Raw genomic sequence first — 21,791 nt, 5'->3', positions numbered from 1 at the left:
GTTGCGAAGGGAGAAATTGGGGAAGGTCTTTCCTGTCGCCAGCTGTAGCTTGGGCAGAGCTCAAAGATCCTGGTACCTCTTTGGAAGGCTCTTTGACCCAGGAGGTACAAGGACCGTAGAGATCAAGAGAAAATTGCCTGGAAGTAAGTTGATGTTAGATGCTACTGGGATGGTCTTGGAGCAGATGGTTGGATTCATGGATTAATTCAGGGGTTAATCAGATCTTAAATTCTCTAACGATCCCTGTGTAGGGATGGAGACCCTACAACTGGGTTTTGGGAACAGTCTGTAATATAAATGGAGTGGTACCTCCTAGCTGCACTATGGCTTCACTGGGGGTATCTGCTCAGCTTCTTGGTTCAGTATCTGCTGTGCACTGTCTTAAGAATACAGAAACCTCCTGACAAGTGTGATTTCCTGAGGTGACCGTAAGAATTGGCTCCACCTTATGGTGGATGAAGGTGGATGCCCCACCCGCTAGTAACCAAAGTTGTTAGCAACGTCGCTTGTGCCCAACCGGAGGGAAAAGTTGCCGCTATAGAGATCCTTAGATCCTTCCTTTTGCCATCAGCCACTGCCTGCCTGATACTGTGCAACGATCCTGGACTCCGGGCACATGGATTTTGCAGAGAATGAGAATGTAAGTACCCTGACAGAGTATCATCATAGTTTTGCATCTTGGTGGGAAAACTGTAAGTATGAAGGTCTGCAGCCACCTCCGGGGTCATGGAACCAACAATCTACAAATTACATTATCAGGGACTGGAGCGATAGGACAAAGGGGAATGGTTTGAAACTGGAAGAGGGGAGATTGAGATGAGATCTGAGGAAGAAATTCTTGGCTGTGAGGGTGGTGAGCCCCTGTCCCAGGTTGCCCAGAGAAGCTGTGGCTGCCCCATCCCTGGAGGGGTTCAAGGGCAGGTTGGATGGGGCTTGGAGCAACCTGGTGTGGTGGGAGGTGTCCCTGCCCAGGGTGGCACTGGGTGATCTTTAAGGTCCCTTCCAACCCAAACCATTCTATGATTCTATAAATCCTAGTTGCGGGAGGAAAACAGCAGCTGAAAATCCCATCTATAATCTATTGAAGTTCTGAAAAAACTGTATATGCTCTGCTCTTCCACCAGCATGGGGGAGAGGAGGGCTCTGCTGGCTGGCACCAGCTGTCGGAGCTCTTGTGTGTCTCTAGGTGCGGCTGCAGGATAGGAATGAGAGGCCGTACGGGCGCAGAGACCCGCAGGAGAGGATGGGGAAGCTGGCTGGCTCCAAACCAGATTTGTCAGCCAGAACGGGCTTCAACGAAGAGGAAAAATTGAAGGTAAAAGAAATACATTAGAAGCTGGAGAGAACTGAGCTGTGAAGCCATACGGGGCCAGTAGTTCTGGAGCGGAAATTTCTTCTTAGGAAGAAATTCTTGGCTGTGAGGGTGGTGGGCCCCTGGCCCAGGTTGACCAGAGAAGCTGTGGCTGCCCCATCCCTGGAGGTGTTCAAGGGCAGGTTGGACGGGGCTTGGAGCAACCTGGTGTGGTGGGAGGTGTCCCTGCCCAGGGCCGGGGGTGGCACTGGGTGGACTTTAAGGTCCCTTCCAACCTAACCCATTCTGTGATTCTATGAAATCTGGTGGGAAATGTTGGGGCCTCTTTCCAGGGGTGCATGTTCTGTGCTCACATTCCCCGGCGTGACCCATTGAAACAGTATCTTGGCCTCAGAATCAGTCCGTGGCCTTTTATAATGTCCTTTCTCTCTCCTAGATTTCCAAAGAGCTTGTTGATCTCCAGATCGAGACAAACAAAATGAAGGAGCAGTATGAGACGGAGAACTTTGAACTGAAAAACATGGTATCCAAAAGTTTGAAGTAGAGTTGATTGAGCTCTGCCCATACCTTTATCCAGAACTGTAGTTCGTTACATGTCCATCTTTTCTTTGCTTGCTGCATTCTCCTGGCTTTAGCTAGCGCTATGAATCCCCCCCCCCGACATCCCAGATACCATGAAACTCATGTGAAACTCATCCCTCTCTTGAGTTATAGCGTACCAGAACCTCTTTGGCCAAATAAAAGCCCTGTGATGGCTGCTGGTCTCTGCCACAGTCTAATTCCGCTGCCTCCCCTCTGCAGATCTTGGCCCTGGAGAACCGCGTGCAGGAGCTGGAGCTCTGCAGTCAGAAAGTCACTGGGGAGCGGGATGCCTTAGAGGAACGCCTGCACACTCTGGAGACCAGTCGGAAGGAGCTGGCAGATGAGTACATCATTTTGAAAAGCAATTACCTGGCCCTGGGCAAAGAACTGGACCAGGAGGTGAGACAGGCTGCAGTGTTCGCCCTGATGTTCTTGGCTCCGTCTCGCAATTACCTGATCTTCAGCCAGCTTGGGTGGCTTTGGGTTGCGTATCCATGTCACGGCTGAGGTCCAGTGAGATTTGTCAGCTGTGAGACAGCGTAGCTTGGGCACGGTTTTGTTTTCAGGGCCAAAGGATTTCTTGTAACGTGGTTGCCTTCTAGCAGGCCTTGCAGCACCTGCTCTGCTTGGCAGGGACAGCGCTGAGCCCACGCTGACCCACGTGCCGTGCTGCGCTGGGCACCCCGCTGTCAGAGTCCTCTTCTTTTCATGCCACCCCGGATCCCCGTCACTAGCAGTGATGAGGAGGTCACCGCGGGGCTGGCCGGAGCGCGCGTCGCAGGTCCCTCCTGACTGCCAGCACGCTTTGTTTCCCTGTTGTTTCTGCATGGCTTGCGCAGGCTGCACGTGAACCGATTGTAGTCGCTCTCATTTCGTACGGCGGTGGGAAGGGGCCCGGAAGTTTTTGAGGTCGGCGAGTTTATAAAAACCCTGAATGTAAGCAAGTTTCTGATTGTTCCTTCAAATATAGCGAATTTCCTGGTGGCTGTTAGTTTAGCGATTATTAACTAAAGCCTTTTGGACCCAGGTTTGTGTGTTTCTTTGGCAAGAATAGCTACTTCAATAAACCTTCCTCTCTTCCCTCCCTCCCCCCCCTCCCACTTCTCCTTTTTGAGTTGAATCGGATGACTGACACCCTCCTGCCTCCCTCCCCTGGCAGGGAGTTTAGCTGGTGCAGCCAAATGACTCGGTTTACCGTGCAGGGCTGTGATGGAGAGATGTGGGGCTGGAACCAGGCACGCTGGTTTGGGCAGTGTCCAGTCTCTCTTTATGGTGAGCATCCCTCCGCAGAGCTCCGGTAGAGGAGCATACGAGGTCAGGATCATCCCGTTGCAAATAAATGAGTTAGTGACTCTTGTGAAGCTATCGTTTGTCTCCCGTAAGCTGAGAAATGGAAATTTCTTAGGAGAAGGCAAGCTCAGCTGCTTGCAGGGGTGCGAACCCACCCCGTCGTCCTGCCGGAGCACGAGGCAGAGCGCGTGTGGCTGAGTGGCAGCAAGGCGGCACGCTGCTGAGACACGGCACCGCTGGGCTGCCGAGGAATATCTCGGCGTTCGGCAGCCTTGGTTGCTTCTTGTCCCCAAGGGGGTGCAATATGTTAGTCAAAAATGGGATTTTTTAGGTGGCTGACATCTCTAAGGGATGGCTTTAACAGGTTGTGGTGGTAATAGCACCCTGTTTGCACGTGGTTCCTGGAATCTTTCAGAAGGAAAGCACATGGATTCAGTTATGTGCCTGGATAGCATCCCGAAGAAGTGGTGGAGCAGGGTCCAGAAGCCAAAAGTGAACTCCTTGGTTGTGATTCGTAGGCTGAGGATTTTACCCCAGTTTCTTGGCTCCGACTACCAAATATCCCTGCCTGAAGCAAAAGAGGCTCCAACTTGGCAGGCTGGGACTTGTCACGGCATGGGCCTCTTGCTCATTATTTTCCCAGTGCGGACTTTCCCAAAGGAAATGGGAAAAGCAGCCTGCGGTTCTGCCCCCTCCCCTTCCCCGGCGCTCTTCTGGGGAGACAATGAACCTTTTACACATTCCCAATTACAAGTGCTACTTGTGACCTTGCCAATATGTTGTCATGGCTGCTTGGCGCAGAAGCAGCTCGGCGAGCTCATTCAGGGTGCCTTGTACGGGAAGGGTTCGAGCCTCTGAATTGTCGCGGCCCCCATTGTACGGCTCGATTCACACATCGCCCCGTGTCTGTCCCAGGCGAGGGAGCGCGGCGGAGCTGGCCCTTGCCTGTCCCTGGGGAAGTGCCTTCCAGAAGATGCCAGTCAGGCACTTTGTGCCTGTTTTCTAACTCGCTGTAAATTCTTCCTTTTCAAGACGCTGACCTTTTCTCAACTCTCCGTTTCCTCCTCCCCTTTTGTTCGGCGGGCTCGGGCCGGCTGCGGCGGCGGTACAAAGTGAGGCTGTCGGGAGGGAACCCAAATGGCTGTGAACCGGTTCCACGCCGGGGTTTTCCCAGGAGCCCGGCCAGGCTTGGGAGCACAGGGGAGGCAGGGAAGCCCGCGGCCGACCTGGGACTGCCTCCTTCTTTCCCTAAACTGGTACTTCTGCGCTTGTGTGACCCCCTCTGATCAAATTGTCAGGGCTGACAGCTGCAGATGGATGGTTTTCGGTTGGAGAACAAGCAGCCTGTCTCTGCATAGCTGTCAGTTTTCACAGCTGTATATCTCACCTCTTTGTCAGCCTCTTTTCTCCTCTCCTCTCTCCCTCAGCCCACCCTGTGCTATCTTTTGATAAGCTATTCTCTCCACGGATGACTCAGATGACCTCTGCCTCCCATCCTCCCGATTCACTGCCATGGTAACAATTACTCAAGCTTGTCCCCAGTCATAAACCCCATCAAAGCTTTGTTACCGACATAGAAACCCTCCCGTGAGACATGAATTCCCCCAGTGTTCCTTCCAGATCACCTGTAACAGAGCCTTTCTCATTCAGATCCTCTTTATCTTTTGGAAATGTGTCACTTCACACCAGCGCCCGCTTTGAATCTCTGCTGCCTACACGGTGCTGGGGGCTGGCTGCTGCTGGAGGGATGCATTCAAACAAAACTGGAATTAGCTGGGTGGCGCCAGCCTGGATGGGTGGATGGATGGAAGGACGGAGGGATGGATGGAAGGACAGAGGGATGGATGGAAGGACGGAGGGATGGAAGGATGGAGGGATGGATGGACATTTGGCCCTACATTATGGAGCCCCACACTGTTCAAAGCCATTGCATGGGGAAAGACATGCCTGAAGTGGTGGGAAGCCGTGGGGAGGGTACAGGGTTAGAGAGAAGGGGGAGGCTGGGGGTCAGGACGCAGAGGTGGTGGCAGAGCTGTGCCCAGGGCTGGGCTGGCACCGGGATCTCTGTCTGAATGCGAGAGCGAGATGGGCAGAGGGAGTAAGGTTATGTGTGAATAATCCTGATGCCTGGCGATGATCTGTATCCCACATTTCCATGAGAATTAGAAAATCACTGATATCTTTGGACATATGAGAGACAACTAAAAATAAAGCTTGCTTTCAGGAGGGGACGTGAGTGCCTGCTTCGTGTACACACCAAGAGCAGCGGGTATGTGCTGAACAGACGGCGCGTGGAGCCGGAGAGGCACAATTTCAGAAGCTCTTTCCTTCTTGCTTGACCTGGCAGGTCATGAAGAATGAAGAGCTCAGCCTAGAGCTGCTCACCCTGGCCAATGCCAGGAGCACCCTTCCCCACACAGAGAGCAACCACGTCCCCGCCATGGCCCATGAATCCTCTGCCGAGCTGGAAAGAGTGCGAGCAACGGTGCGTCGTCTCTCGGCTCGGAAATTGAAGGTAAGGACCTCTCTGCCCTGTCGCTTGCTCCTTGGGGAACAGGAATCTAACAGGCACCTTCTTCTGTCTCTTGCTAAAACCAGCCAGAAGATGTAGTCGCCTCCGAACAGGAGCAGAAAAAGCTGGAGAGAAATGTGAGTGTGTGGGGGTCTGCTCCTGGATCCTTGGGGAAGGAGAGGGGGGAATTTATTCCGAGTATGGCTGCCAGCTCCTGGTGCTAACTTGAATTTTGTGGATGAGCTGTTGCCTTGATTTATTTTAAGTTGTCTTTAAGCTGTGCCGTTGAAAAAATGAGACTAGAATAACTCTAGCTCCTTGTGCAGGCAAAAGCTGAGAGGGGGTGGCTCTGGTTCCCTCGGTTGGTGGCCCTGGGTGAACAGAGGCAGGAGTTTAAAAGCCAACAAGTGCAGAGGACACGTGCTTATTTTCTTCTTGCCGATAATTGAGAAAGATGGGGGTGATAAAGCACCCAAAAGCCAGGGCACGGAGATGCTCCCTGCCTCCTTCCCACCTGCAGCCTGTGCCACACCAGCTTGGGCTCCGCCACCAAGCTCCCGCTGGGAATCTGCCTCTCGGAGCAAGAGTCTCCCTTGGGGGAGCAACACACGTGCGCTTCCATGTGCCCTGTCTCCAGAGCACGCTCCTGGTGCGCTATGGGGCAGTGCTCACTCCCAGTTTAAGCCTGTCCTTTCCCCAGTATGTCACTGGTCAGCTGGACTTGTGCTCAGCTGGAGGCTCTCCTTATGAGTCCCTCTACTTACCTCAGCCCTCTGTCTCATCTTCCTCTTCGTCTGTCCCTCAGTTGCTTGGAAACCAGGATCACATCAAAGCGGAGCTTGAAAAACTGAAGCAAACCTACGATTTGCAGCAGCAGAAGCTGGAAGAGAGAGTGTGAGTGTTGGAGGGCACGTCCTTCTGTTTGGCTGGACATTTTATGGAGCAGCTGAATTTGATGCTTGGGCAGAGGAGAGGAGGCAGCTTGCCTTTGGTGGGGCACCGGGTGGGAAATGACGGTTCACCCTTGGAAGAAGTGAGGCCTGGAAGCAAAACTTGATGTTTTCAAGGTGCTTAAGAGGGTTAGCTGGCAGCTTAAAAGTGGTCTTTAGGTACCTGACTGCCCTGTGCACCTCTGAAAATCCACCTTCAGTGACACACACACGGCCAACGTGTGACAGCCCAGAGAGGAATCCAGCCCCAGCCCTTACCCCCGCAGTGGTTCTTCCATTGACAGGCTGGGATGGGGTCGGTGTCCTGGCAAGGGCTGCCACAGCGGGGACGGTGGACAGCTAGTCCTTCTGACTGGGGAGCGTGTTCACCTTTGGCTACGAGAGCTCTGTGGCCGCTGGTTGGCGCACAGCTGATGTGGGCCGGCATCTCGTAGGGATTCCCTTCTCAAAGTTGTCTGTATTGGACCTACAGAGCAGTCCTGGGGGGGTTAAAATAAACACACCTTCTTCCCATGTGCCCAGGATCGCGATGGGGAAGGAACTACAGGAGGCAAAGGCAGCGATTGGGGACACCCAGCGCAAGCTGGTGGAGCAGTCGGCGGTAAGAGCAGGCTCCCTTCCAGCACCCAGGACCACCCCTGCTCATCCGCTCCTCCCGGGTGCAATGCGCTTCTCCTGGAGCTAGCAGGGGATGGATGTCTTGTACTGAGCTACTCTGACACATCTCCCTCTCCAGGGAGTTCGTCATACCAAGGTGTGCTCCTCCTTGCGCAGTTTCCTTCTCCAGGGGTTTGATGCACGTGGTGGAAGGTGCTGTTTGCCACAGGTGGTGGGAGGAATTTTGTTCCCCGATATTTAGAGAGTCGGTGAAATCACCGGGCGGGGGGAATTGCAAATGACGGAAGGCAGCAGGAGAATAGAGACTATAAACATTTCCAGTGAGCTCCTGTGAAAGCCCAGGACCTTCCCAGCTCTAGTGAAGCTAGAAATGAAGCCCCCCATCTCTTATGGAACTTCTTAGTGCCCCTGGCTTAGCCAGAGGATGAGGGCGGCCACGTGTGTGTTCGTTGTGCCCAGGTGCTGCTCACCTCCCAGAGCCAGCTCCAAGAGGTGGAGGCGGAGAACTCCCGGCTGCAGCTCCGGCTGAAGCAGCTGAATGAGGAATATCGCTCCCGGCTCGCGCAGTACATCAAGGACGTGGCGGTGGGTACCCCCAGCCCCAGGGGCTCTCCCAAGCTGGGGGGGTCTCTCCATGCTGGCTGTCTACGTCTTGCAGGCTGCTGCTGTTTCCCCTCCTCGCTGGGCTGCCGAGCAGAGAAGGCAGTGGGGCTTGGGGAACCCCATGCTCGCAGCTGGAAGGGGGCTCCCTGCCCTCGGCTTGGCCTGGGGGAGGAGATGCCACTCCCCCCCCTCTCCTCACCCAGATTTCCCCTATGGCCACACAAAACAGTCTGTGAGTTTCTGCTGGGGGACTTTTCTTGGTCAGATTACTTGGATTGAAAGATCCTCTTATTTACAATGGCTGCCTTCCAGTTGGCTTCTAATCCCCATTGCCCTGACAACGTCCCTCGGCAGGCCAGACCATGCCACTTCTGGCTTTGTCACCGCCTCCATGGTGACTCTGCTGCTGTCCCCATGGGGAGCTCTGCCAGCCTCCGTGGTCGGTTAGAGCCCTGTAACACCAGGGCCCGGGACCTGTTCTGGGATCAAGCACCTTTGACGTAGAACGGGGACCCAGAGCATGGTGAGGACTCGGCACAAGGCAGGCGTTTCAGGCAGGTTCGGGCACGGATACATGACTGTGTTGAGCAGTGAGGCTGGGAAGAAATCTCTTCCCCCCACCCCTAGGTAGCAGCAAGCAGGTTTTGGCAAAACCTTCTGCGCCGGGAGAAGGCTGGTACCAAAGAACACGGTGTGGTGATGGATCAGGAGACTAAGCAAAGCAATTTTCACTTTTAAGAATAGTTTAATTTCTAACAGAGCAATGTTGAAGCATCTCCTAGCCAGCAGAGAGAGTGGGGCAGGGTGGAAAGAATATGGGACTAGAGATGGTAACTCCCGACACCAACTCCTTTTTCCCTAGGCGGCTCACTGATGCGGTACAGATGTCTTCTCTGTCTTGAAGGACCATGATGAAAGTTAATTATTCTTTCCCCCTCTTAGAAAACAGAAGATATGCCCTATTCCCTGTGCTGGTAGCACAAACCTGCCTGGATCATTGTGGGAAATGTGTTATTGTGCCCGAGGGAACGACTTGATCACCTCCATTTCTTTCTCTGTATGTTTTAAAGGACTACATGGACAGCAAATCCAGCAACGTGGCGGGGCCTAGCAAATCCCCCGCTGATCACGCTCACATGAAACGCTTTGTGGACAGCATGCTGAAGGATATCAGGGCTTCCTACAAGTCTCGGGAAGAGCAGCTAGCCGGAGCGGCACGTGGCTACAAGAAACGCATAAAGAACTTGGTCAAGAAGCATGAGAACCTGCTGATTGCTTACGGGTAGGGTTAAGCCAGGGGCTGGGCTACCTCTGTCTCCTCAGCTCATCGCTAAGGACCAACTGGAAATGCCCCAGAGCATCCAGTCCCTTTGCTGACAGGGAGGAAAAAGGGGGCTCCCAGGTGGAGCAGAGGATCTGGAGGGCATGTTTATCTCCGACAAGCCAGGAGCAAGGTGTCTCCAGCTACACATCAGGGTGCTCTGGACACCCTGGAGCTGCTCAGCCACATACGTTTCTCCCATGTAAAACTTAGGGCAAGAGATGGATTCCCCGTTGGATGGTGTGGAAATGCAGAGGTACCACAAATAACTCCTGCCTCCCAGCCCGTTTCCGCGGTGTTCTCAGCTCTGCTCCACAGCTCTCTCAGCAGCTTGGGCTGTGGGAAGCAGCAGAAATTCTTGTGGCATAAAAGCCACAAATAGCTCTAGGACAAGCTCCTCTCAGAAACACTCCCAGGAATATCGTGCATGCTGCTGGGCTCTCCCACTTATCCTTTGCAGGTGGACTGGCTCTCGGTGGCCAGAAGCCAGCAGATCCCAAGCGAACGGTTCCTCCATCAGCAGCAGAAGGGCTTGGTGTTGTCACCTAACCAAAGCTACCAGGGGCTAACCCCTCTGGCACGTTACAGGCTCCAGCGAGAGCAGATCCGGTCCTTGGGCAGCAGCGCTACGGATTGTGGCCCTGCCGAGCTCCACTTTTCCATCACAGACCCTGAACTGCTGACAAACACAACCCGGGAGCTAAACCGGCTGCGGGAGGATAAAGCCAAACTGGAGATGCAGCTACATGAACTGCAAAAGGTGGTGGCCGGACTGCTGGCTTTCTGTGGGGGTGGAACTGGGGGGCAGTGGGGAGGGTCTTACAAGCGACAGATTCAGACCCTTCCATAGGCATTCCCTGGGGGTTTGCCGTGTCTGCTCGCTCGCTTCCTCATTTTGGGAAGAGACGGGGTGTCCGAGCAATCCCCTTGTTACTTCAACCCTGTTGCGTAGGGGTGAGTTACAGTTAGACCCAGGAGGCTGAGCAGCCCCACAGATTGGGGTCACGGAGCTTCCAAGTGGCAGGGACTGGGGTGAGACGGCGATGGTGTAACGCTTACGGGAATATTCTTCTTCCTTTGCCTTCAGAAAACACCGAAAGAAACCTCTGCCTTTCCGCTGTCTCCTGAGCAGTAAGTGCTGTTTGTTTCTCGGGGTATTTGTAATTCTGAATTCTCCTTGCTGAGTGGACTGAGGAGTCTTTTCTGCTTTACTCGGAGCCGGTAATAAATAGGGAGAAAGGGAGCTGCTAGGGACTCGGCTGAGGAGAAAAGCCAGCTGTCGTCTCGGCGCAGCATTTCCTGCGGTGAAATGAGTTGGTCATTTGGGCCTTGATCCAAGAAAGCTCTTAAGCACATGTTTGATTTAATCATGTTTTTAGTCCCGCTGATCTCTTTAGAACCCCAAGTTAAGCGTACGCCCCAGTGCTTTGGTGGATCACAACCTGAGAAAGGCAAGTGAAACACCACCAGTTTGGCATGGTCTTGTTTCTCCTCCTCCCTCCCAATGCAGAAGTTGGGCTGGACACCTTGGCTGACCCTGTACCGATACCTCCCCAGCTTCCTAAAATGCCCTTTATTTGCTCATTTTTGATGGGCCTCTTCCCCTTGCTCCGTTATTCTGTTGAAATTCTATCAATTAGAGCTGTGGAGAGGTGGAACAAAGTGTAGGAGGAATCTGAGCTGGGATTTTTCAGCCTTTTAAGATGTGGTAGTCTAGAAAACACGTCAGGTATTTCATTAATGGGATGGCAGCACTGAGGAGTCGGTCAGTGCCTGAGCCACTGGGCTCTGGAGGAGCATCTTCGACAAGAGCTTGAGCTCTGCCATGCTGAAAAATATTGGCAATCCTTGAAGAGAGGCATTAATTTTGGCAGACTCATCACATGAACAAGACAGAGAAGTACCAGAACCTGCATTTTAGTGATGCGTCTTGTTAAGGTTTTTATAGCTGCCGAGAGACTCCACACTTTCCACTTTTTTTCTTTGTGCCGATGGGTCTTACCCACACCATGCCCACGTTCCTCTAGCTGGGGACATGAAGCCTGGCGTTACCGCAGCACTTCAGCCATCATTACTGCTGCTTCTCGTCATTATCAGCCGTTTATTGTTCCCTTTGCTTCTGCTCCCATGAAATCTCAGCCGTGATTTCCCGTGTGCCTGGGCTGGCAGGAGCGGGGTGGGGGTTGCAGCCACCAGAGGGAACTCTGGCAGTCCCAGCGGAGCCGCTCTGGAGCACAATGCATTCCTGCCTTCATACAACCCCAATTCCCCCAGCATCAGATGTGACCTGTATTTTGCTTATTCAGACTGGGATAGAATAGGAAGCACTTTCCCACGGCTGGGCTGCACAGACAGCTCACCTATCGCGCTCGGCGACCAGAACGGGTGGGTTTGTGCTCCCAAACATGAAAAGCACCAGCGTTTGGCGTCGATCGCTCTCTGTTTCCGTCAAATTCAGTCCCGCAGTGTCAGGTTAAGGGCTCTTTCTGCACGGAGTCCTCTGCTGTGTTGGGTGTTGATGTGAACTTGGAACAAACCCAGCTGTCGCAGTGGGGAATCCCAGGTTGGCAGAAGGGCTGTGACTCTTGTGCCTGGGTACAGGGATGGCACTGCGTGCCCTGAAGAAGTCTAGAGCATCGGGAGAAGAAAGGTTCAGAGCGCTGGGATTTACGCTCTGATGGACACGAGTTACGTCCAGCCCTTGAACGGAGCTCTGTGATCTGCGGATGGGCTGGATTTGAATGTCTGGGCATGATCAAAATCTGCTTTTCTCCCCTAGGCAGCTGGATGAGGAGGGCTGGGCAGAGGTCAGGAAGCAGCTCCGGGAGTTTGCACGCACCACCCAGGTAAAGGTCTGGAACAGCCCAGCTGAAAAAAAGTTTATCCCTTACCCACCTGTCAAGGATGTGCTCAACATGCTTGAGGATGTGCAAGGACATGCTTGACATGTCATCCACATGTCAAGGTAGGTGCTGCCCCGGGGCCAACACGCTGCTCCAGGCTGGAGCAGGGAAGCTTTCCTCGAAGCCTTGCTGTGGCGGCTTTGGCCTCAACCCACCAAGTGACACCAGCAGGTCCCTGACCAGTGACATATCAAGGCTGTAATTCCCTCCTGGTAAAAGGAGAGCAGCCCTTCCCAGCTCATCGCTGGACCGTATTGCTCCCTCTCTTGTTTCAGCACAAGCATTTAGGCGTGTGTATTACAAACTGGGACTATATTCGACCTGCCTCAGGTCTAGTTTGAATCTGAATCAGCTTCCCAGTCTCGTCCCCCCAGAGTGCAAGGCTATTTGTGCTGCGCTGGGCAATGGGATGGCCCAGAGCGGGGAGAAAAGCTCTCTCCATCCGCAACACTGCTCCGCAGCACCCGTGAAACCGTGGTGATGCTTGCTGGGAGCGGGCTTGGCTGTGGGTTTTGCTGTCCCAGTGGTGTCAGGAGTGGGGAGAAGGGTTGGTGCTGGGATCCCTGCCACACCGACTGCCACCCGCGGGGAAAAGGGCTTTGCAAACAGAGCAGAATTCAGCTTTCTGTGGTAGACAAGGCTATGGATGTGCTACCAGCCCGTGTCCGTGTTGTGCCCTCCTCTGTCCACGGCGACCTGAGCAAGTGCTCCACCTTTCTCTGGTCATGTAAAGCTAAACACCTAAATCTTCTGCGGCCAGAAGAAGGGAGATGCCATGGCTGAGAGGCTGGAGCGCGGCACCGGGAGCAGGTCCCGCTCCTGGCTCTGCTGTGCATCTCGGGGGTGGGCTCGGTCAAACACTTCGGATCCTCCTGGTGACACAGGGCCACTTTGGGTAAGATGACGATCTACTCTCCAGAGACACTGTGCAAAAAAACAGATGGTTTTTTTTTTTCTAAAAGGCAAAGTCATTTCCCTTTGCAACGAACTACTGGTGTGAAAGCTCTCTGGGTCCCAGTGCCAAATCTAGCGACTGTTCCACCTGTTGTCTGTGAAGCCTATGGGGCAGTTAACGATGGCCTGGCAGACAGGGCTTGCTGCCTGTCCTGGGGTGGCCCTGACCCCCATGCCTGCTCTGCCCATGCCCGTAGAACACTGTCCTAGTGTCACCAGGCTCCTTTCCCCAAGCGCATCCCTTCTCGGTTGCTTCTGTAGCCTAACGCCAAGCGGTGACGGAGCTGAGTGATGGGGATGCTGTCAGTCTCACCTGGTAGAGAGGGATTGAGCAATTTCACTCCTGTCTCACAGAGCTCCCTGTTTTCTCCATGTTTCCTTGCCCCTCCAGGAGGATTTGGAGCAGGAGAGGAGTCAGCTGCTGACTCGGGCAGTCGTGGCAGAAGAGCAGGTGTCGGAGCTGCAGGAATACATAGATAAGCATCTCGCAAGGTGAGAGATGGCAGCATCCCCCTTCACGTCTTCTCTGCTTTGTGCTCCCTGTTTATCTCCTGGGCTAATTGCCGGCGACATCGCCAGGCCGGCCACGCTGTCAGCCCCTGACCTCGCCGCTGCCTTCCCACAGCTCTGCCAGCAGGGCTGATGTCCCACGGCATGTCCAGCTGTGCGGGGCAGCTGCCGCCGTCCCTCGCTCCGCAGGGCAGGAGGGGCAGCCTCTGGCCCGCTCCGCCGCACGTCTCCTTCCCTGCGGGCTCACCCATCTTGGGGAGGAAGCTAAGAGAGGGATTGCCTAAAATCTAAAGCCTTCCAGCATGGCCTGATCTATGGTCCTCTCTCCTTGGCTCATCATGCCCCGAAGCAGGGAGAACCACTGCTGGGGTAAGGAAGGGCGAGAACAAGCCCGGCATGTCTGTCGGAGCAAGGGTCCAACTCCGTGCCTGCCATAACGCCCCAGCCAGCTCAGCTGTGATCTCGGGTCAGACTCGCGGGCTTGTTGCTGGTACCGTTACCTGGCAGAGCTGACAAAACACCTTTTAGCCTGGAGAAGAGAAGACTGAGAGGGGATTTTATCAATGCTGATCGATATCTAAAGGGTAGGTGTCAGGAGGATGGGGCCAGACTCTTCTCAGTGGTGCCCAGTGACAGGACAAGGGGTAACGGGCACAAACTTGAGCATAGGAAGTTCCACCTAAACAGGAGGAAGAACTTCTTTCCTGTGAGGGTGGCAGAGCCCTGGCACAGGCTGCCCAGAGACGTGGTGGAGTCTCCGTCTCTGGAGACATTCCAAACCTGCCTGGACGCGTTCCTGTGCCACCTGCTCTGGGTGACCCTGCTTTGGCCAATGGGGTTGGACTGGGTGATCTCCAGAGGTCCCTTCCAACCCCTACAATTCTGTGATTCCGCAATTCCTTGGGAAACGTCTGCGGTTTTCTATCTGCCAGGGCTCAGATCCCAGCGTGGCTCAGCGCCTGGGCCGGCTGCTCTGCGTGAACTGGCACCGGCTGTCCTTCGCGTGCAGCAAACACAAAGCAAAGTGTAACTTTACACCCACAGCCCACCGTGTGTGAGCTCTCAGTGGGATTGTGACCCATGCGGGCAACGATGGTGCTGTTTCTTCCTTACAGGTACAAGCAGGAGATCCTCCGGTTGAGGAAACTCGCCGACAGCGAGATGCCACGCGCGCTCAGCGCCAGGGCAGCCGATACTCCCTCGCTGCCCAGAGCCAGGAGGACCCTCAGCCACCAACCGTAGCTCTCCACCACAGCTCTGAGACACCGCACAACCACGGGAAAGAGCAGGATTTAAAAGGAGGGAGCTTTCTGTTGTGTGGGCTGGCCGGGATGAGAATCCTTCCCCGGCTGAGAGCCGGGAGGCGCAGCGAGGGAAACCACGCGGGTGTTCTCAGGCTCAAATTAACAGCACTAAAATGGGACGAGACAACTGCGTCTTGTCTATCCTCTGACCCCTCAGCTGTAGGAATTCTGCTGGTCCCCGAGCACGTCCCGCCTCGGGACACGGGGTCAGGTTCCCAGGCAGCTTTCTCCTGCGGAGCCGGTATCATCCCTGCGACACCGCTTCTCCTGGCTCACACCTAGACCGCAGTCCAAGGGCGAAATCTGCTCCTGCCTTCGCTCCCCTCTCAGCTTCCAAGAGATAAGGCCAGGGCTGGCTCAAGCTAGACTTTGGTCCAAGGGGATGAGCTGCAATTTAAGGTGCGAAAACCTTTTTTTCCTCTGTGTTTGAGTGTTTTATAATGTTTCATACGGTGAGCAGGGCCAACCTGGATCCTTCAGCGGGAGAGCTGGACAAACGTCCTCCTGAGCCGCCTTCAAAGGGATGGCGGAGCAAAGCCTGAGGCCGGGAACGGCGGCTGCTCCGGCTCCAGGAGCCCCCTGCGGCTCCAAGGCAAAGCAAAAGTCTCAAGGGCAGAACCGTCCAAACGTTTATTTTGAAAAATTAACTAGAAATAAAGTAGCAAACGTACAGAAAGAGGCACTGGCGATTGAGCCCTTCGACCCCGTGAGAATTCCAGGATTTCTAGGTCTGATTTTCCCCTCCTTTGCGTCCCCCAAAACTTGTCTTGTCCCCTTGTCTTTGGAAGACAAGGAGGGGCCACCACCCTGCGAGTCTCCGGGGAAAAAGCCTGGCCGCGCAGCCTTCTCAAGGGCTGGAGAGGCTCTGAGCCCTACCAACGCCCACCCTTAATGCCGGCTTTAACCAGGCTGCCGTTAGACAGGGCTTCCCCCCACGCCGCTCCGCGCCGCTCGCCGCACCTCCTTCATGTCATAGGCCCAGACCTGCTCCAGCCCCTGCCCGAGGGTGCTGCTGGGGGTCCAGGAGGGGAAAGGGAAGCGTCCAGCCACCACCCGGGCTTCGTCGGGGAGTTCCGCGAGGAGCTTAGCGGCTAGGGGAGGTTTCTGGGGAGGGAGAGAGAGAGAGAGGCAGCCACGGCCAGGCGGCCGTAGGAAAGTCATGTAGCATGGCGGTGCCACCAGGGACCGCGGGGCAGCTTCCGGGCACGGCTGCAGGGGTCCCCAAGACCCTTCCGAAACGCAGGGCTGCTACCAGCCCTGTGCATGGTCAGGATTAGGGCCAAATAACCAGCGACAGGACGAGAGGAAACGGCCTCAAGTTGCGCCAGGGGAGGTTTAGGATGGATACTAGGAAAAAATTTCATCCCCGAAAGGGTTATCGCGCATCACAACCGGCTGCCCAGGGACGTGGTGGAGTCACCATCCCTGCAGGGGTTTAAAAGATGGGCAGACGTGGCGCTGAGGGACGCGGGTCAGTGGTGGGCTTGGCAGTGTTAGTTTTACGGCTGGGCTCGGTTTTAAGCATCTTTTCCAACCTAAACGACTCGCTAAATTTGAGTGGTGCTGAGCACCACCTCACAGCAATGTCTGCTTGGCCTTATTTTTTTAAAGAGTCTTTGCCGCTGTCCCAAATCCTCTGTCTTTTCTACAAAAGCCCTCCCTCGAGCTCGCTCAGAAGAAGTCAGGGCGGGAGGGACCCACTTACCACGCTGGGGGCCAGGAACACGATCACATTGTAGCAATCGGAAAGATTCACCTTAAAAGAGAAGGAAAAGGCGAATGAAAGAAGCACCAGGCCCGGGGCGGGGGGGAGCGGGGAGGGGACTGTTCAGGTGGCCCAACGGCTTGCGGGCGATCTTCTCAACCTCGGAAGAAGCAAAGATGCCCCACAACGTGTGGGACAGGGATGTGCTGGTGTGACCGGGGAGCTGGGGGTGAAAGCAGCGGCTCTTGGAAAACATCTGCCTCCAGCATCATCCCAGAACCACGTTCCCTGCTGGTATTTCTCCGGTCAGGCTGCGGGTACCTGATGCCAGCTTTAGCAGCACGTCTCTGAAGGTCACCGTGTGTCACCGGCACCTCAGACCTCTTCTCAAAGCCGCTCGAAGAAGGAGCGCTGATGCCTACACAACCAGCAGCCAGCCACGGGCTGCCCAAGATGGTGTTCCCCTGGAAAAGAGGATGGTTTTTCCGCTTCCTGGGAGCAGCGTGGCTTGGGGAAGGAGCAAGCAACCCTCGGCAAAGCCTGTCCGGAGGTGTGGACCAAACCCTTGTCCTGCCCTAGCTATGGCCAGCACTGAGCACAGCCAGACCCTTGGGATGCTGTTACCTTCCACAGATCTTTCTTCAGGAAGGAAACCTTCCCGTGGTACCCAGCCTTCCAGGCCCTGTAGTTGGAGAGACACAGCAGCCAGGGATTGAGCTCATAGCCAATGGCTGGTCTGAGACCTTGCTTATAAGCCTCTACCACCTGGAGAGAGAGAGAAGAGTTGCAGCTAAAATGAACCTCGGTGTCGCGTCTGGGGGGCAATCTTGGGGGGCAGGGTCTGTTGCCCTGCTCCACTCGCTCCCGCCTGCTGGCTCATGGGCAGGGTGACCCCGGTCCTTGGCACCTTCCAGCTGCAAAGGCTCTTTTCTCCTAGAGTTGTCGTTCCCACCCTGCTCACTGCATGCGATGCCTTCTAAGACCATCTAGGGCTGTCTAGGACCATCTAGGCTTGTCTACAGGGCCATCTAGGGCTACCTAGGGCCACCTAAAGTTGTCTATAGGGCCATCTAGGGCTGTCTATAGGGATATCTAGGGCTGTGTAGGACCATCTAGGGCTCTCTAGGACTGTCTATAAAGACATCTAGTGCTCTGTAGGACCATCTAGGGTTCTCAAAGACTGTCTAAGACAGTCTATAGGGCCGTCTAGGGCCTCCTAGAACAATCTAGGCCCGTCTATAGGGCAACCTAGGGCTGTCTAGGACCACCTAGGGCTGTCTATAGGGTTGTCAAGGGCTGTGTAGGGCCTTCTAGGACCATCTAGGGCTGTCTAGGACCACCTAGGGCTGTCTATAGGGCCACCTAGGCCTGTCTAGGACCATCTAGGGGTATCTATAGGGCTATCTAGGGCTGTGCAGGGCCATCTAGGGCTGCCTAGGACCACCTAGGATGGTCGAAGACCAGAGCCAGGAGGACCACCCAGAACCACAGCCAGAAGCCAGGCTGGGGGGGCTCCCAGCCGCCCTCCTGGTGAGCGTAGCCCCCCTCCCTGCCCTTTGCACCCCAGGGGCAGCCCCGAGCCCCCCCAGCACCCCACCCCCGCCTTGCCCGCCCTTACAAGCCGTCCATCTCCCGATCCCAGGTCCACCGTCTTCCCCGCGCGTCCCCGCAGCAGGGCCAGGGCGTTCGCCACTTGCTGGGGGCCGGAAGGCTGGTAGGGTACCTGGGGGACAGTGGGGGGGGGGGGCGGTCAGGGAACGGGGGGGTGGAGGTCCCCGCGGTGTTGGGGGGTCTGGGGGCAGCGGCTGTACCTGGAGCCGCAGGGGGACCCGTCGGAAGCCGGGCGCCAGCAGGACGGCCCAGGTGGCCCAAGCGGCCACCCCGCTGGCCACCGCCAGCTCCAGCAGCCCCCGGCCACCCAGCTGGCCCCCCCCTGGCCGCCCCCAGCCCGCTTCCCCCGGCTCCTCCGGCTCCATGGCTGCCGGAAGCGGTGGCCCCATCGCCCGCCCTCCGCCCCGCCCAGCGCCGGGACCGGCGCCGGGGCTGCGGGCAACGGCGGAGGGGGCGGGGCTCGGGGGGGACCGCGGGGGGGCGGCGTGGAACGGGGGGGTCGGGGCTGCTCCCCCCCTCCCCGGGGCTGCGTGTGCGGGGCCGGGGGGTGTGGGACGGGCTGCTGGGGGTTGTGCGGGGCTGTGTGTGGTTGTGCGCGGCTGTGTGTGGTTGTGCGGGGCTGTGTGTGCGGTTGTGTGTGGTTGTGCGGGGCTGTGTGTGGTTGTGCGGGGCTGTGCAGTTGTGCGGGGCTGTGTGCGGTTGTGTATGGTTGTGTGGGGCTGTGTGCGGTTGTGTATGGTTGTGTGGGGCTGCGTGGGATTGTGTATAGTTGTGTGCAGCTGTGTGCGGTTGTATGGGGCTGTGTGCCGTTGTGTGGGGCTGTGTGGTTGTGTGGGGTTGTGTGGGGCTGTGTGGGGTGGTGTATGGTTATGTGGGGCTGTGTATTGTGTGGGGCTGGGTGCAGTTGTGTGCGGTTGTGTATGGTTGTATGGGGCTGTGTATGGTTGTGCTGGGCTGTGTGAGGTTGTTGGGGGCTGTGTGGGATTGTGTATGGTTGTGTGGGGCTGTGTGTGTGGTTGTGTGCGGTTGTATATGGTTGTGTGGGGCTGTGCGGTTGTGTGGGGCTGTGTGTGGTTGTGCGGGGCTGTGTGGGATGGTGTATGGTTGTGTGGGGCTGTGTGCGGTTGTGTGGGGCTGGGTGTGTGGCTGTATGCGGTTGTGTGGGGCTGTGTATGGTTGTGTGGGGCTGTGTGCGGTTGTGTGGGGCTGGGTGTGGGGCTGTGTGCGGTTGTGTGGGGCTGTGTGGGGTGGTGTATGGTTGTGTGTGGCTGTGTGCGGTTGTGTGGGGCTGGGTGTGGGGCTGTGTGCGGTTGTGTGGGGCTGTGTATGGTTGTGTGGGGCTGTGCGGTTGTGTGGGGCTGTGTATGGTTGTGCCGGGCTGTGTGAGGTTGTTGGCTGTGTGGGATTGTGTATGGTTGTGTGAGGCTGTGTGTGCAGTTGTGTATGGTTGTGTGGGGCTACGTGGGACTGTGTGGGGTTGTGTGGGGCTGTGCGGTTGTGTGGGGCTGTGTATGGTTGTGCTGGGCTGTGTGAGGTTGTTGGGGGGCTGTGTGCGGCTGTGTATGGTTGTGGGGGGTTGTATGCGGTTGTGGGGGATTGTATGCGGTTTTGGGGGGTTGTATGCGGTTGTGCGGGGCTGTGTGTGGTTGTGTGCAGCTGTGTGGGGCTGTGCACGGTTGTTTGCACTGGTGTGCAGTTGTGTGCAGCTGTGCAGGGTTGTGTGCACTTGTGCAGGGCTGTGCACAGTTGTTCACACTTGGGTGCGGTTGTTTGCAGTTGTTGGGGACTGTGCAGGGCTGTGTGTGGTTGTTGGGGGGCTGTGTGTGGTTGTTGGGGGCTGTGCAGGGCTGTGTGCGGTTGTTGGGGGGCTGTGTGCGGTTGTTGGGGACTGTGCAGGGCTGTGTGCGGTTGTTGGGGGGCTGTGCAGGGCTGTGTGCAGCTGTTGTTGGGGGCTGTACGTGCCGCGGCCGTTCGGGCTGGGGGTTTCCTGCTGCGAGGGAGCGGAGGTTGTGGGAAAATTCCAGGCTGTGGGAAGCGGGAGCGGGGGGGAACGGGATGGAAGGGGGGGGCAAAGAGGCCCCCACAGCCCCTGCCTGCCCGCAATTAATAACACCCCCCCCCCCGAAACACCAAACAACCCCGGCCTGGGGAACAATCCGGGCTCAATGAGGGCAGCGGGCGCACAAAGGGCCACGCGGCATTTCATGGCCATCGCCCCCCCTCCCCTGGTCCCCCGCCTTGGGTCAATATTTGTGGGGTCCATCTGTCCCCCCCCCAGCGCCGTATCGGGGGTCCCCTGAGAGCATGGGGACGGCCCTGGGGGGTCCCTGCGATGGCCAGTAGCACCCGCGCCATGGGGACATCACCCCTGTGTGATGGGCTGAGGAGGAAACCCTCTGGGCAGCCCCAGCCTGGGACCGGCTGCGGGTGCAGGGGAGCGGGGAGGTGGGGGGGGTCCCACATCCCTGGCCCCGGGGGGGCGGCCCCCGGCACCGTCCCGCACGGAGACCCCCTTTCCCAAAGCGGGCAGCAGCCAAGTCAGGAGCTGCCAAAGGCGAGCACGTGTTTCTGCTCTGATCTCGCGCTTATTTGTGGGGAAACAAGTATTCCGCCCTCAGAAAGAGGATGCACATGCACACGTACATGCGTGCACACACATGCACGTACATGCACGCACAGGGACACACAGATGCACACACACACAGACACACGCACACACATGCAGATATGCACACACAAGCACACACACATGCACACACACACAGGTGCATGCACAAACACACCCATGCAGGTACGCACATTCAGATGCACATACACATGCACACGCATGTACACACATGCAGATGTACACACACATGCACACGCAGATGCACACACATGGGCACGCACAGACACGCAGATGCACACACACACGCAGACGTGCGCACACACACATGCACACACATGCATGCACATGCACACACGCAGATACGCACATGCAAACACACACATGTGCACACATGCACATGCATGCACACACACGCATGCACACATACAGACATGCACACACACACAGACACACGCACACACATGCAGATATGCACACACAAACACACACACATGCACACACACACAGGTGCATGCACAAACACACCCATGCAGATACGCACACATTCAGATGCACATACACATGCACACGCATGCACACACACGCAGATGTGCACACACATGCACACACACACGCAGATGCATGCACACACACGCTGATGCACACACACGTACATGTGGATGCACACACAGACACGCACACACGCACGCACACACAGCTGCAGATGTGCACACAGACATGCACACACACGCAGATGTGCGCACACATGCACACACACACGCAGATGCACGCACACACACGCTGATGCACGCGCACACGTACATGCAGATGCACGCACAGACACGCACACACGCACACATACACACACAGGTGCAGATGTGCGCACACAGACATGCACACACACACGCAGATGTGCACGCACATGCACACACACACACACGCACACAAACACGCAGATGCACGCACACACACGCTGATGCACACACACACGTACATGCGGATGCACACACAGACACGCACACATGCCCA

The 21,791-nt window shown here is 56.3% G+C and overlaps 2 protein-coding genes across 2 annotated transcripts; one reads left to right on the top strand and one right to left on the bottom strand.

Moving 5' to 3' along the window:
• The first annotated feature begins 489 nt into the window (after nt 1-489).
• CCDC78 (coiled-coil domain containing 78) lies at nt 490-15,532 on the top strand. Its single transcript, XM_074598354.1, has 15 exons — nt 490-640; nt 1,187-1,315; nt 1,749-1,835; nt 2,114-2,293; nt 5,532-5,699; nt 5,783-5,833; nt 6,502-6,590; nt 7,169-7,247; nt 7,724-7,849; nt 8,938-9,149; nt 9,777-9,948; nt 10,276-10,319; nt 11,968-12,034; nt 13,437-13,537; nt 14,671-15,532. Exons 1-15 carry the CDS (start codon nt 617-619, stop codon nt 14,795-14,797), a joined length of 1,656 nt encoding a protein of 551 aa, XP_074454455.1. The 5' UTR covers nt 490-616; the 3' UTR covers nt 14,798-15,532.
• ANTKMT (adenine nucleotide translocase lysine methyltransferase) lies at nt 15,475-18,556 on the bottom strand. Its single transcript, XM_074598355.1, has 5 exons — nt 18,376-18,556; nt 18,183-18,287; nt 17,189-17,329; nt 16,565-16,615; nt 15,475-15,963 (listed from the first exon to the last, which is right to left on the bottom strand). Exons 1-5 carry the CDS (start codon nt 18,538-18,540, stop codon nt 15,775-15,777), a joined length of 651 nt encoding a protein of 216 aa, XP_074454456.1. The 5' UTR covers nt 18,541-18,556; the 3' UTR covers nt 15,475-15,774.
• Nucleotides 18,557-21,791: the final 3,235 nt, after the last annotated feature.

The sequence above is a fragment of the Larus michahellis genome, chromosome 8 (assembly GCF_964199755.1).
Source record: "Larus michahellis chromosome 8, bLarMic1.1, whole genome shotgun sequence".
Classification (NCBI taxonomy): Eukaryota; Metazoa; Chordata; class Aves; order Charadriiformes; family Laridae; genus Larus; species Larus michahellis.
This window is presented reverse-complemented; position numbering and strand designations above follow the sequence as displayed.

Coding starts and splice junctions, on each gene's coding strand:
- CCDC78 (XM_074598354.1), top strand. CDS start 617: ATGGATTTTGCAGAGAATGAGAAT. Junction 1,316..1,748: donor ACGAAGAGGAAAAATTGAAG/GTAAAAGAAATA, acceptor TCTCTCTCCTAG/ATTTCCAAAGAGCTTGTTGA. Junction 9,949..10,275: donor AGCTACATGAACTGCAAAAG/GTGGTGGCCGGA, acceptor CTTTGCCTTCAG/AAAACACCGAAAGAAACCTC.
- ANTKMT (XM_074598355.1), bottom strand. CDS start 18,540: ATGGAGCCGGAGGAGCCGGGGGAAGCGGGCTGGGGGCGGCCAGGGGGG. Junction 18,288..18,375: donor GGGTCCCCCTGCGGCTCCAG/GTACAGCCGCTG, acceptor ACTGTCCCCCAG/GTACCCTACCAGCCTTCCGG. Junction 16,616..17,188: donor TGAAGAAAGATCTGTGGAAG/GTAACAGCATCC, acceptor TTCTCTTTTAAG/GTGAATCTTTCCGATTGCTA.